At 36.1% G+C, this 15,383-nt stretch overlaps 1 protein-coding gene across 2 annotated transcripts in view; it reads right to left on the bottom strand.

The window, feature by feature from the left end:
* Window positions 1-15,383, bottom strand: part of NRDC (nardilysin convertase) — a 73,025-nt gene that overhangs the window by 42,030 nt on the left and 15,612 nt on the right. For both annotated transcript variants that reach the window (XM_036256493.1, XM_036256494.1), the window contains exons 2-5: window positions 11,239-11,575; window positions 6,212-6,293; window positions 4,194-4,347; window positions 296-369 (exon numbers count right to left, since the gene is read on the bottom strand). In XM_036256493.1, the coding sequence (XP_036112386.1) occupies window positions 296-369; window positions 4,194-4,347; window positions 6,212-6,293; window positions 11,239-11,575 (647 nt within the window). The remainder of the gene's footprint in view (window positions 1-295; window positions 370-4,193; window positions 4,348-6,211; window positions 6,294-11,238; window positions 11,576-15,383) is intronic.

The following is a 15,383-nucleotide window of genomic DNA, read 5'->3' as shown; positions in this document are numbered from 1 at the left end:
AGTTTTAACACCCTGTATTAACTTTAAGAATTAGGCTCCTGTTCTGCAAAAGATTAGTCACTATGGTAAAACCCTCAAACAAACAAAGGCTGAAAAAATAAAAATCTACCATCTTTTTACTTCAAATCCATACCGATTATACATTGAATGGCTTCAAGAATAAACATGACACATCTATTTCAATTTAGCCCTTATTATATAAAGGTAAAATAGTCTAGTGATAAAGAATAATGTGCTAAAAAAATAACTGGTTCAATAAAGGAAAAAGTGGTAAGACATAAAGTATTTCTCTTACCGCTATCAACAGCTTCAACTTCACGGTCAATCGCATCTCTGATCATTAGTGGATGGATAAAGAACTGGGCCCATCTGAAAAAAAAAACCAAAACTCTGGCATTTCTGTTTTTGTTCAATAGAAACTTCAGCCAACATCTTACTTTTTAATTAAGTTGGAGATTTAATTCATAATCATGTGTGTGCAAAATCTAAACAATATTATATATTTTAAAGTCTATGAACTATTTTAATTATGAAATTTAACACTCACTGCCCTGGCCGGTTTAGCTCAGCGGTTGGAGCGTTGGCCTGCGGACCAGAGAGCCCCGGGTTCAGTTCCCGCTAGGCCCTAGCGGCTAGGGGCACATACCAAAAAAAAAAAATTTAACACTCATGCAGAAAGTATATAAAACATAAACATACAGACTAATACATAACTGTAAGGTAAATGCCTGAGAGGCCACCATCCAAGTGAAAAAATGGACCACTGTTTCCCAGCCAGTATGGCTCAGTGGTTGAGCATAGATCGACCCATGCACCAAGAGGTCGCCAGTTCCATTCCCAGTCAGGGTACATGTCAGGTTGTGGGCCAAATCCCAGTGCGGGGCATGCAGGAGGCGGCCAATCGATGTTCTCTCTCATTGATGTTTCTATCTCTCTCCCTTCCTCTCTCTCTAAAACTAATAAAGAAAAAAAAAAATGGACCACTGTCAGAACTCTAGAAGTATTCAGCATCTATTCTATCCTTAGATTTAATATTCCGAATGTTATGGTAATAACTTCTCTGTTTTCCCTTTGTAGTTTTACCACCTTTATACATTTCTAGACCAGTGTTTTTTGACCTTTTTGTTTTCATTATCAACCCTAGGGAAGCTTTGCAGAAATTTTCTACTAATCACTCCATGAAATTTTAATACCACAGATATATAGTCTATCTGTTTATATACTGTATATATATCTGCAGTTTTATATATAAAAAGTGTATAAAGCCTACTCTTTTTATTCAGTGCATAGTTACAAATAATTAAATAAAAATTATAAGCTAAAGAAAAATTTTTAAATCTCACCAAAGGATATTTTTCCATTGATTTTTAGATTGAGTGGGAAAGGAGGAAGGAGAGAGAGAGTAAGAAAGAGAAACATCATTGTGAGGGAGACATTGATTGGTTGCCTCCCACATGACCCCGACCAGGACTGGGGATTGAACCACAACCGAGGTATGTGCCCTTGACTGGAATTGAACCCACAACTCTTTGGTCTGAGGGCCGACGCTTTAACCTCTGAGCCAAACCGGCCAGGGTTAAAAGAAAAATGTAAGGCTATCAGTGTTTCAATTAATTTTATAACTGTAACTGTTCAGTGTAATTTATTTACTTAAATAAATTGTAATGTAGCAAATTACATATGCAAATTAGCATTTATATAATAGCAATGCAATCAAATTTTTTTAAATTAATTTTTCCAGCAAAAGTAAAATAACTGAAAATATTTCCTATAATATTTAGTAAACTTTTAACTTTTGCTTATCTGAGAAGAAACTTTTTTTTACAACTTTATTGAGGTCTATTTTACATACTGTAAAATTTAGTATACATATTTTTCAGTATATTAATAGAGTTGTGCAATCACTATAAATTAATTTTCAGCTATTTCAACATCCCACAAAGAAATCATATTATTAACCCTCCCCATCCTACGCAACCATTAATCTACTTTCTGTGTCTGTGGATTTGCCTGTCGTGGACATTTCACATAAGTGGATTCATACAATATGTGCTCTTTTTGTGAGTGGCTTTTTAAATTTAACATAATGTTTTCAAGGTTCATCTATGTTGTAGCATGTATCAGTACTTTATTCATTTCATCACTAAGTAGTATTCCATTGTATGGATGCACACCACATTTTGTTTGTCCATATATCAGGTCAAGGACATTTAGTTGTTTGCACTTTTTTGTTATAAATAATTCTATTATGAATATATGTGTAGATATTGGGTTTTGAAGCTCACTTATAGAAGAAACTTTTAACTAGCTACTAATATTAATTAAGATATTGTCGACATTTTTTTTTTCAGTATTTAGTATGATTGATGAGTTGAATAATGTTTAATTAATTAAATAATAAATCAGAATATTTGTATTTAATTCTAAAACCCAAAGTCATACACAAATGCATGAAGGATCAAAGTTAAACAACATAAATATTTATTCCATTGAAAATAATGGCATATGCTGTCAACTCATAGAAATTTACCCAAAAGATTTCTCAAGGTCATATTACTCTTTTAAGGGAAAAAACAAGTTTTTGTTGTTAATCTTCACCTGAGGATATTTTTCCACTGGTTTAGAGAGAGTGGAAGGGAGGGAGAGGGACTGGCTCCCACAGGACCTCAATGAGGGTGGGGGGATGGAACCTGCAATCCAGTTAGGTGCCTTTGACTGGGAATTGAACCTGTGACACTTTGGTCCACAGGCCGATGCTCTAACTGCTGAGCCAAACCAGCCAGGGGGACAATTTCTTTAAGAAAACTGGACCTTTGTCATGTTTTGAGTTTTTCTGATCATTTGTGTTTTGATTTTATAGTAATGTCTTTCTACAAAGAAATATATTAAGTCATTCAACAAATATCTTAGTATATACTAAATTCCTGATGCTGGAGATATCTCAACAAAAATAGGCCAATATCTCTGCCCTCAAAAGGCTTACATTATACTGGTCAAACTCAAGATTTCCTTTTTTATATTTAAATCTACATTTATCAAATTCATTCATTCATTCAAACTAAAATGTAAACTCAATTTGGGCAATAATTTTTGTTTGTTTTGTTCACTGCTATATTACTTGAACCTAGAATGCCCAATTAATTATACATAGTAAGTGTGTTTTCCCTTCACAGTCTAGTTAAAGAACAATAATAAAAGGTCATATATTTTTTAACAATCTACATTTATCTAGAATTTGCTATAAAGTGACTCTTTTTCCTTAGGTCTGCAACCTTGTGATATAAACTTTCTCGAAAACAACTCTGCAGTGAATATCACACGTTTTACAAAAAAAAAGCCTTAAAATATACATCCAAATATACACAGAAATTTCACTCTTGAGAACTTAATTAAAAGAAATAATTAAGAATGTACACAACGATTAGTATATTCATCACAATATTACAATATTAGAAAATTGGAAACAACTCGATTGATAAAATATAACTGGTTGAATGTTTTATAAATTATATAATGATTTGAAAAAAGATATATCTTGTTTAAAAACATAAAAGGACATAACAATGTGGTCCAATAGGCAGTGGTTCTCAACCTTCCTAATGCCGTGACCCTTTAATACAGTTCCTCATGTTGTATGTGGGTGTATCTGCATGTGGGCAGACCCGCCTGGAGACGGATAGAGGAGTAGTGTCTCAGTTCCTAAGACCATTGGAAATATGTGTTTTCCAATGGTCTTAGGTGACCCCTTTGAAAGGGTCATTCGAGTCGCGACCCCCAGGTTGAGAACCGCTGAAATTGAGAATAAAAAATATAGATGCTTATATCCCAAACCTTAATCATGGTTATCTCTAGATTATAAAATTAGGAGCAACCTTATCTCTTTTGTGCTTCTCTATTTTCCATATTTTCTACTAAAGTAGAAAAACTAGTTGCAACAATGAATGAATAGAAAATATATTATTTACAAAACTCAAAAGGTTTCAAGAGTTTCAATTTTATCTTTACTATAAAGACTATGTATTACAGAATAAGGGCCAAGATGTATTTAATACTTTGTTCTTTTCTCTAAATAAAGTATTGCTACAATTCTACAGAATTAGAGTACTGCTCGAAAAGAAATACCAATGCTCAATATTTCAATTTGTCAGGTATCATTATATAATTAAAGTAAAAATACATTTTGAATTAGTTACCTATCCAGAGCTTCCTTGAAGTATTTCCTCTGGACATCAAACTGAAAGACTGTACGTTCACAATCAGTTGAAGCATTATCACTACCCCCGTGTTTCTTCAGGAAGGCATCAAATCCATTCTCATCTGGATATTTCAAACTACCCATGAATACCACTAAAGGAAAAGAACACAAAGTCTCAAAACAAAAAGACATAAACAATGCTTTTATTTTCAATGAGGAAATTTCTCATATGCAAAAAAAAAATTGGAAGAAATAATATCAACACATTAGCAACAGTTGTGTCTGGATAATACTTGTTTCATTATACTTCTGTTTTTATAATAATTCCCATATATTACTTTAATACTCAAAAGATAAAAGAAAAAATATACATAATTTATTTTTAAAAAGCTTAAAATGTAACTGTAAGTATATATGCAGATTAACTCTCACTATAAAAACTCATAAGGTGCCCTGCCGGTTTGGCTCAGTGGTTAGAGCGTCAGCCTGCAGTACAGAGAGACCCGGGTTCGGTTCCCGCTAAGGGCACGTACCTCGGTTGCAGTTTGCCCCCGGCCCTGGTTGGTCGTGCGGGTGGCAGCCACTCGATGTGTCCCTTTCACGTCGATGTTTCTCTCTCTCTCTCTTCCTCTCTCTCCCTCCCGCTCTATCTGAACAAAAAATGCAAAAATGTCCTCGGGTGAGGATAAAAAAAACAAAACTCATAAGGTGAGAAGTTTGCCTTCAAATAGATTAGAAAACCAGAATATAAAAAAATGAGTAAGTCAGGAAAACAAATATAAATTTCCGTATAACTGTATAGCATCTACATAGGTTTTTGTTAAGTACACATTAAACTAAATATTTTCTTTTTTTTTTTTATCCTCACCCAAGGACATTTTTCCATTTTTTGTTCAGATAGAGTGGGAGGGAGAGAGAGGAAGAGAGAGAGAGAGAAACATCGACGTGAAAGGGACACATCGAGTGGCTGCACCCGCACGACCAACCAGGGCCGGGGACAAACTGCAACTGAGGTGCGCGCCCTTAACGGGAACCGAACCTGGGTCTTTCTGAACCGCAGGCTGACGCTCTAACCACTGAGCCAAACCGGCCAGGGCTAAACTAAATATTTTCGATTTTGTTTTATATTAATTGTGCCTTTTTTGTTTTTTGTATTTCTGATGCTGTGACATCTTGGGGATTAGCTAACCCTGGAAGAGGCTGCCCCTCCTAAGGCTATAATTAGCCTAAATTCCTAGAGATTGGAAACTATCTCCTGATCTGTTGGCCTTACCATGCCTGACTAATAAAACCTACATTTTCAAATAGTTTTTTAAGTGGTCTCATTCTAATCCTCAAAACAAGCACACTAAAGGAGATTAATATTAAGTCTTCACCTGTATATTCATACAGATTTTTTTCTTAGCCTTTTCTCTTGTTAAACATATACTTCTGCCTGGCCAGCATGGCTCAGTGGCTGAGCATGGACCCATGCACCAAGAGGTTGCCAGTTCCATTCCCAGTCAGGGCACATGCCCAAGTTGTGGGCCAAATCCCCAGTGGGGGGCATGCAGGAGGCGGCCGATTGATGTTCTCTCTCATCAATATTTCTTTCTCTCGTCCTCTCCATTCTTCTCTCTCTAAAATCAGTAAAGAAAATAACAATAGCCCTGGCCGGTTTGGCTCAGCGGTTAGAGCGTCGGCCTGTGGTCCTGAGAGACCCGGGTTCGGTTCCCGCTAAGGGCACGTACTTCGGTTGCAGTTTGTCCCCGGCCCTGGTCGGTCGTGCGGGTGGCAGCCACTCGATGTGTCCCTTTCACATCGATGTTTCTCTCTCTCTCTTCCTCTCTCCCCCTCCCACTCTACCTGAACAAAAAATGGAAAAATGTCCTCAGGTGAGGATAAAAAAAAAAAGAAAATAATAATAATAATAATAATAAACATATAGTTCTATCAAACCAGTTAGTTATCTTTGAAATCAATTCATACAAATTTAGAGAAAAAAACACTGGGAATGATATTTTACAAAGATCTTACTGTGCTCCAAAAAGTGTGCCAGCCCAGGCAGGTCATCTGGATCAGCAAAACTCCCAACTCCAACACAAAGAGCCGCTGCGGACTGGAGTAAGTAGAACACATAGATACAAATAGTGAGTCAATACTAAAGGAATAATAATGGTGATCTCATCTTAAGGATTCACTTGGAGATGGCCATTTTCCAATAGAAAGTAAGAAAATTCTTTCCCTGATAATCAGGAGGAGCAGCAAAGTGAAACTCACCAGAACTGTGTCAGTTTCACCCTGCTACTCCTCCTCTTGCCATCCTGCCAAATGCTGAACAGGTACAGACCTAAGGGAAAAAGCAGAAACAGAAAAAAAAGGGAAGAGGGACTGGCCAACACACCAAAATATCATTTTGTGTCAGCATTTCAGAGTTCTGAACCAAGCTTGTTTCCTGATTTATTAGATTTTGGAAATCTGCAGAATAATATACCTATAGATTATCTCTGAAGATCTCTAAGCATTTAAAGGGCTCTGTGTTCAGTAACTCAGTTACTCGACTTCTCAAAGTTCCTCAGAAATTTTTGTTTTTATTAAAACAGGGAGTAAAATAACATGTAAATAAAACATCCAACAAAGAATAAGTAAATGGGTCCTGGCCAGTATGGCTCAGCGGTTAGAGCGTCCACCTGCGGTCCGGAGAGACCCGGGTTCGGTTCCCGCTAAGGGCACGTACTTCGGTTGCAGTTTGTCCCCGGCCCTGGTTGGTCGTGCGGGTGGCAGCCACTCGATGTGTCCCTTCACGTCGATGTTTCTCTCTCTCTCTCTCCCTTCCTCTCTCTCCCTCCCACTCTATCTGTACAAAAAATGGAAAAATATCCTCAGGTGAGGATAAAAAAAAAAGAATAAGTAAATGGTTAAAAAAGAAAATCTTTAGCTATTAAAATACCACAGAACTGAACTTTAAAGAGGCTTTTTAGTTCTTCACTTCTTATTGAAGGTATATAGAACACATTACATATCTACTGACAGTAATTGTCCATACCTTGGGAAAACCAGGGTTTTTAACAAAATAGATGGTCAAGAGGTACACCAAACTCTGCATGTTTAAAAAATAATTAGGGCACACCATATGTCATTGTAAGTTAAAAGACACAAAAAGGAAAGAAAAACACTCCTTTTAAATCCCCAAGGATAGGAAGTAGAATTATTAACTTATCCAAATGTTAATTTTAAAGGGCTAACACATTTGGTGACATGGTTTGGAAAAATGCTTACCCTCTTAGAGAGCTTTTAAAAAATAGTACATACCTGACATAAAGTCAAACCATGTGTCAGAAAATGAAAGTATGTTTTCAGAAGAACCAAACTGTCTCACTTGATACTGTTTGATATTTTAAAGATTTAGGCACATAAACTCAGTTAAAAAATGGGGAAATAGCCCCTTTTTCAAATCACAGTCTAACCTGTTCTGTGATGTTTAATAGATGCCTAACATGCTTTCAGCTCCAACTACCCTATAAAGATTTCTTGCTTCGACCAGCAGGGTTGAAGACATTTTTGTATTAGGTAACTTAGACCACAGTCTATCAGTCAGCTTTAACCACAGCAAAAACAGGCTCTGTGATTACTAGAAAAGAAATTCATATTTGAGAATTAAGTTCCCAAGAAATTCATACTTCAGAAATTCACACTTGAGAATTCACTTAAGAAAGCCCTAAACAAATCATAATTCAGTATATATCATATTTAAATTTCAATCTTTTTACTTTCTCAAACCTTTTAGATCAAGAACAACTAAGCTTCCTTTTGGGAGGAGGAAAATATAGGGGGACAAAAATAATGACCCAGAAAAGTGGTTAACTTCTTGTTTAGCTAAAGGTTCTCCAAATACCTCAGAATTTTCTTCCCACTTCCAATATTAATTCTCATATTCACCTTAAACAAGGTTCACATTTCTCAAACAAAAATTAAATTATAAAACCACTACAAAACTCTGTGCTAATCTTAAACCACCTCTTATATAAACTACTTTATCTCCCTTTTGCAGACACTTATTCATTCATTGATTATAAACCATTTTCCATTGTTACAATCATGGGATCTTTCCTTTCACTACTGTACCCACTGCATCTGAATCAAAACAATCTGATCCCTTCTTCAAACTACATTAGGTTCCTCTATTCCTTTCTAATATAATCCAGAAAATTAGCTATCAATATTTTATGAAAGAATATACCATCCAGAGTTCTCAGGAAAAAAAGGCAGTATCTAAGTAATTTTTTTTTTTAATCCTCACTCGAGGACATCCTTCCATTTTTTGTTCAGATAGAGTGGGAGGGAGGGAGAGAGAGAGAGAGAGAAACATCGACGTGAAAAGGACACATTGAGTGGTCGTCACCTGCACGACCCAACCAGGGCCGGGGACAAACTGCAACCGAGGCACGTGCCCTTTGTGGGAACCGAACCCCGGTCTCTCTAGACCGCAGGTCAATGCTTTAACCGCTGAGCCAAACTGGCCAGGGCTCTAAGTAATTTTTAAATGATCATTAGAATCTGACCTGCTGCTTCTAGAGGAATTAAACACAGTTTGATCCACAGAAGCAAAATAAAAATGAGTATACCAAAAATACTGGATGCACATCCTCATTTGTCAAAGGGATTCATAATTGCTGTATAAATCTAAGGTATTTTACTATGTTTTGACAAAAAAAATTGACTGCCAAAACAATTTTTTAAATTTAACCTGAGTTTTGCTTATCAATTGATAAACGATATAAAGACGTTCAAGGCACAAGAAAAGCCACTAATAGATATAGAAAGTTATAGTTAGGAAATGTTCAGTTACGAAGCTAATAACACAATCGGACCTAAAATGGACCTCAAAAATTATATAATCTAATCCCGTTTTAGAAATGAGAAAATGAAAAGACCTAAGATTATGGAAAGATACAGATAGAGTCAGAATTAGAACTCAGGTTTCCTGATTGTCAGTATTCTTTCCACTCTATTGTCAATATTCTTCCTTTATATTAATATTCTATGTGGAATGATAAGATCTATTTTAAACTAAATTAATTCATTCCTAATTTATTTATTAAAAGCATAGTATAGACTATTAAGTGGCATATATATGCATTTTCCCCCCAGTATTAGTAATTTGAACTTCAATTAATTTGTATGTGGACTATACCATGTTAAATGTATTATCAATATTCAAGAAACTAGCAATTAGAAACATCTGCTGATCAATTCTACTATAATGCCTACAAAATATTATTCCGTACTGCAAAATGGAAGCATTTTTCAAAAGATATCCAGAGAGGGAAATTCTCCCTATTAATTCTCTTTATCTGTTCATTGATTATTATTATATATCACACTAAGCTCAACTCCCCATTTCTATTCCAGTTCTTCTAATTTACTTGTACATTATCCAGACTTTGGTGCTTTCCCATAAAAGGAGATAAATCACATTCAATTATCTACATAGAAATTATCCATATAGAAATTATCCATATGAGGACTCTTAGAACTATACCAGACCTGTTCTTTTTCTTTCTCCTCTCTTTCCAAGGATAATACACTCTCTTATTCCTCTATCAAAAGCTAAAAACTATACAGCATTTGTTTTAAAACATATAATGTGCATAAATACACATAAATTCAAATATCACCAGTGACTACCTCTGAGAGTTACAGTTTTGAGTGATTTTTATATTTTGTTTTTCCTTTTCATATTTTTATTGATTTTTTTTTAAAGAGAGGAAGGGGAAGAGAGAGGGGGAGAAACATCAATATGAGAGAGAAACATCCATTGGTTGACTTTTACACATGCCACATGCCCCAACCCACCCAGGATCGAACCAGCAACCTGGGTACATGCCCTGACCGGAATCAAACCTATCATCTTTTGGTGTACAGGACAACACAACACTCCAACCAACTGGGCCACACCTGCAAGAGCTATGTGTATGAGTATGTATGTATATATATATATATATATATATATATATGTGTGTGTGTGTATATATATGCATTCCCATTTGTTTCTATAATAAACATTTGTCGTTTTTATAATCAGAGCAAATGTAATAATCAGATTATAAATGTAATCTTTTTTTTTTTTTATCCTCACCCAAGGATATTTTTCCATTTTTTGTTCAGATAGAGTGGGAGGGAGAGAAAGGAAGAGAGAGAAAGAGAAACACTGATGTGAAAGGGACACAACGAGTGGCTGCCACCCACACTACCCAACCAGGGTTGGGGACAAACTGCAACCGAGGTACATGCCCTTAGCGGGAACCGAACCCAGGCCTCTCTGGACTGCAGGCCGATGGTCTAACCACCAAGCCAAACCAGCCAGGGCTATAAATGTAATCTTTATGCAGAATAAATAGTCCTTGACTGAAGAGCAAAAGATATAGACTTCATTTTTGCCATTAAGAAATGGTTTGGCTCAGCAGTTAGAGTGTCAGCCCATGGACCAGGGAGTCCCAGGTTCAGTTCTGGCGAAGGTCATGTACCTCAGTTGCAGTTCATCCCTGGTCCCAGTTGGGATCGTGCTGGTGGCAACCAACTGATGTGTTCCTCTCACATTGATGTCTGTCTCTCTCTCTTTCTCCCTCCCTCCCTCCCTCCGGCTCTATCTGAAGATAAATGAAAAAAATATCCTCAGGCCCTGGCCAGTTTGGCTCAGCGGTTAGAGTGTCGGCCTGTGGTCCGGAGAGACCCGGGTTCGGTTCCCGCTAAGGGCACGTACCTTGGTTGCAGTTTGTCCCCGGCCCTGGTTGGGTCGTGTGGGTGGCAACCACTCGATGTGTCGCTTTCACATCGATGTTTCTCTCTCTCTCTCTCCCTCCCACTCTATCTGAACAAAATATCGAAAAATGTCCTCGAGTGAGGATAAAAAAAAAAAAAAAAAAAAAAAATATCCTCAGGTGAGGATTAAAAAAATAATAATAATAAAAATAAATAATTAAAAAAAGAAATAAAACATAAGTTTGGAACTTATCCCAAAGAATTCCCAAATCAGAAAAAGATATAATAGACATGAATCACACCTGTTTTTCAGTGGTTTTCTTTCTGGCTTCCGCCCTCTCTTCTAATTCTTCCAATTCATTATCCTCAGTATCAAGATCATTGTCATCATGTTCATCAACATCATTAAACTCATTTTCATCATCAAAACCTTCTTCATCATCATCTTCTATTTCAGCTCCAGAATCTTCATCATCATCATCATCATCGTCTCCATCATCGTCATCGTCGTCATCCTCATCATCTTCTTCTTCCTCTTCGTCTTCCTCTTCATCATCTGTTGCATCTCCTGTTTTACCTTCCATATTACTTAGGTCTGAAATCAAAAGTGCCTGCAAGCCATTTCGTAATTTGATGTATCTAAAGAAACAAAACAATAACAACAACAAAATACATTTGAATCAGCAATTCATTACACTACACCAATACAAGTGATCAGCTTACAGAATTTTTTAAAAATTCAAGCACACACAACAAAACCAACACTATTTTAACCTAATAAAAATCAAACTGGTTGCTTTTGGGAGAGGAACCTCAAAAAAGCTTTTCAGTTTCTGAGTAGCTGAAGAGAAAGAATGAGAGACATTACATTGTATTTTATATACAAGGGTAGGCAAAAGTAGGTTTAAAGTTGTGAGTAAGTGAAAGTTTATTCTTATATTATTATTTATTAATTATTTAACACAATATTAAACACATAATATATTAAACACATAATATGAAATACATATTTTCCATATGAAACCTTATATACTGTATATATTTTAAATACCCTGTTTGTGTTTTTAAATTTTGAACTATGAAAATATATTTATTTACTTATTCAAAAACCAAATCTTAGAAGTTAAATTTTTAGAGATTAAAAACACCACTCAGAACTCAGACTACCTTACTATTTTTTTAGTTTATACGTTTTTAACAAACATTCTACCATACCAGAAGACTTAAGAGAAACAATTCCCTCAATATATAGAGCAGTCATGTCAGCTAATATATTAAAGCAAAATATTATATATTTAAATTCTGTTGATTCCCTTTGGTACAATGTATTTTATATTTTATACCAGTCACCAAAGCTGCTTTTATGTACTAAAAAAAAAAAAAAAGGACTATATCTCTAAGAAAATTAAATCCCTGGTAGCCCTGCAGAAAGATTATCTATGCTATTTAGTAAAATTGCTGTGCTAGCTGGATGACTAGGTGCCTATTACAAACTTCTGTTTATAGTCATTTTTACATGTGTCATTCAATAAACATTTACTGCCCTGGCCCGTTAGGTTTAGTGGCTGGAGTATCGGCCCATGGATCAAAGGATCTCAGGTTCGATTCCTGGTAAAGGGCACATACCTGGGTTGCAGGTTCAATCTCCGACCCTGACCAGGGTTGTGCAGAAGGTAACCAATGGATATCTCTCTCAAATTGATGTTTCTCTTTCTCTCACCCTCCCTCACTTTCATTCTATCTACAAATCAATGGAAAAATATCCTTGGGAGAGGAATAACCAAAAAATAAATAAAATAAGCATTTGTCTATCAGCTTTTAATGTATCAGATGCCATGCTATATATTAAGGGTAAAAAAGAATAAAACCACACTCTCACCATCAGGCACTCACTAGTACTATACAATACAATTAAACCAGTACAATACAAAATGATAGAGGAAAACACATAATATTAGAAGAATGAAGCAGTCAGGGAAGGCCTCTGAGACAAGGCACACTTAACTTGAACCTTGAAGATGAAAAAAACAGTTTGTCTAGAAGAAACAAGGAGATGAGACTCTGGATTAAAATGGAAGACTGAATACATGGATGTATCTCCTTTCCATATCAAAAATTACATTTAAATAACCTCAATACTCTAGCTTACTCCTCACCCCCACCCCACACACACACCTCAAGTCTATCCTCAGCAGCCTTAAGAAAGCAGATAGGCACATGATAGGCTCAACTGTGTTTCCCCAAAAGTCTTATGTTAAAGTCCTCCTCAAGTACCTCAGAATGTGACTGCATTTAGAGAGGTGATTAAGTTGCAATGAGGCCATAATAGCGACCATAATCTAATCGAACTGATGTTTTTATAAGAAGAAATTTGGACCCACAGACACTGGATGTGTCTGTACACACACAAAAGACCGTGTAAGAACACAGCATGAAGGTGGCCATCTGCAAGCCAAAGAGAAAAGCCTCAGGAAATACCAAACCTGAACTTGCCCTTGGACTTCTAGCCTCCAGAATTGTAACAAAATATATTTTTGTTGTTTAAGCCACCCAGTTCCTGGTATTTAGTTGCAGTCCTAATAAATTAATACAAAACCATTTCCCTTTTCAAAAACCATCAACGGCTTCCCATCACACTTGGAATAAAATCCAAAATCCTTACCAGGGCCTATAAGGCTCCTTATAATCTGTTCCCCCACTACCTCTCCAACCTCCTTTCCTACTACTCTTTCTTCATTTTCTTTGTTCTGACCAAAAAACTTGATTGTTGTTTCTTAAACATTCCAAACAGACTCCTATACCAGGGACTTCGTGCTTGCTATTCCCTCAGCCCTGAGGCTTTTTGCCCCAGATGAGATTTTGCATGGTTGCTCCATCTCTTTCAAGTCTTGGCTGAAATAGTCCCTTTTCAGAAATGCCCTTTCTAATCATATTATCTAAAATAGCATTCCAGTCAATCCCTATCCTCTTTTATCCTGCTTTTTTCAAACCATTTATCATCACTTGACCTTTTTTTTTTCCTTGTGTACCTTTAGAATGTTAGCTCGAAGGGCAGGACTTTTCTTTTCCTTCACAGCTATATCAGAAGCACCGAAGACATTGCTTGGCACTGAGGAAACATTTGTTGAATGAACAACAAAATGTTAACGCCTAAAGAGGACCTGATATATGATAGGTATTTAAAATCCACTACGTAAAACAAAATATCAGATAAAATCTAACATCTAGTTTTATAAAGATAAATATTATGAGCACACACGTACACATTAAATGTATATAAAGGTATAGCAAAGGACACAAGCCAAATGTAACAGTTATGTGTGTGTGTGTGTATATATGTGTGTATATATATGTGTGTGTGTGTGTGTGTGTGTATATATGTGTGGGGGGGATATATGTATGTGTCCGTGTGTGTGTGTGTGTGTGTGTGTGTGTATGGAGAGAGAGAGAGAGAGGAACAGAAGTAGAGCAGGATACAAAGAATTTTCATGCCTTAATCTATAATTTCTATACTTTTTCAATCTTTCATAATAAAAATGTCCATTTATTATTATTATTTTTGTAATCTTCACCCGAGGATATTTTCCCATTTATTATCAGATAGAGTGGAAGGAGGAAGAGAGAGGGCGAGAGAGGGAGAGAGAGAGAAACATAGATGTGAGACATGACCTAACCAGGGCTGAGGATGAACACAACCAAGGTACGTGCCCTTGACTGGAATCAAACCCATGACTCATTGGTCTGCAGGCCAATGCTCTAACCACTAACAAAATCAGCCAGAGCTGTCCATTTATTATTTGTATAATAAAAATAATTTAGTAAAAATAAAAAATCCACTCCTAAACAAATTAAGAATATACACAAAAAAAGCCCTTTACTTTATAGAGGATGGACTTCCATAAGTCAACATCAAATCCATTTAAAGACAGGAACAAAATGCTCTTTATCATGACTTCTATTCAACACTATATCGGAAGTCCTAGTCAATAAAAATAAGATTCAAAATATACATAAACAGAAAAAATTATAAGGCCAAGAGAGTGAGAGCTAAAACAAGTAATTGCAAAATATGATTACCTAGAAAATGCAAGATAATTTTTTAAAACTATGAGTAATAAACAGTTCAGCAAAGTATCCAAAATCAAAAACAACGAATAAGTCCTGGCCAGTGTGGCTTAGCTGGTTGTCGTCCTGTGTACCAAAAGGTTGCTGGTTCAATTCCTAGTCAGGGCACATGCCCAGGTTTGGGGCTTGATCCCCAGTAGGGGGTGTGAAGGAGGCAGCCAAATGATGTTGTGCCCTCACATCAATGTCTGTTTCTGTCTGTCTCTCTATCCCCCTCTCCCTCTCCCTTCCTCTCTCTAAAAATCAATACAAATATATATATTTTTAAATTACGTATTTTAAAAAATGAACAAAAATCACGAACTTCCCTACGTAGCAAAAG

Source organism: Molossus molossus, unplaced genomic scaffold, assembly GCF_014108415.1.
Source record: "Molossus molossus isolate mMolMol1 unplaced genomic scaffold, mMolMol1.p scaffold_m16_p_12, whole genome shotgun sequence".
Taxonomy (NCBI): Eukaryota; Metazoa; Chordata; class Mammalia; order Chiroptera; family Molossidae; genus Molossus; species Molossus molossus.
The sequence above is the reverse complement of the archived record's forward strand: the minus strand, read 5'-3'. Positions and strand labels throughout refer to the sequence as shown.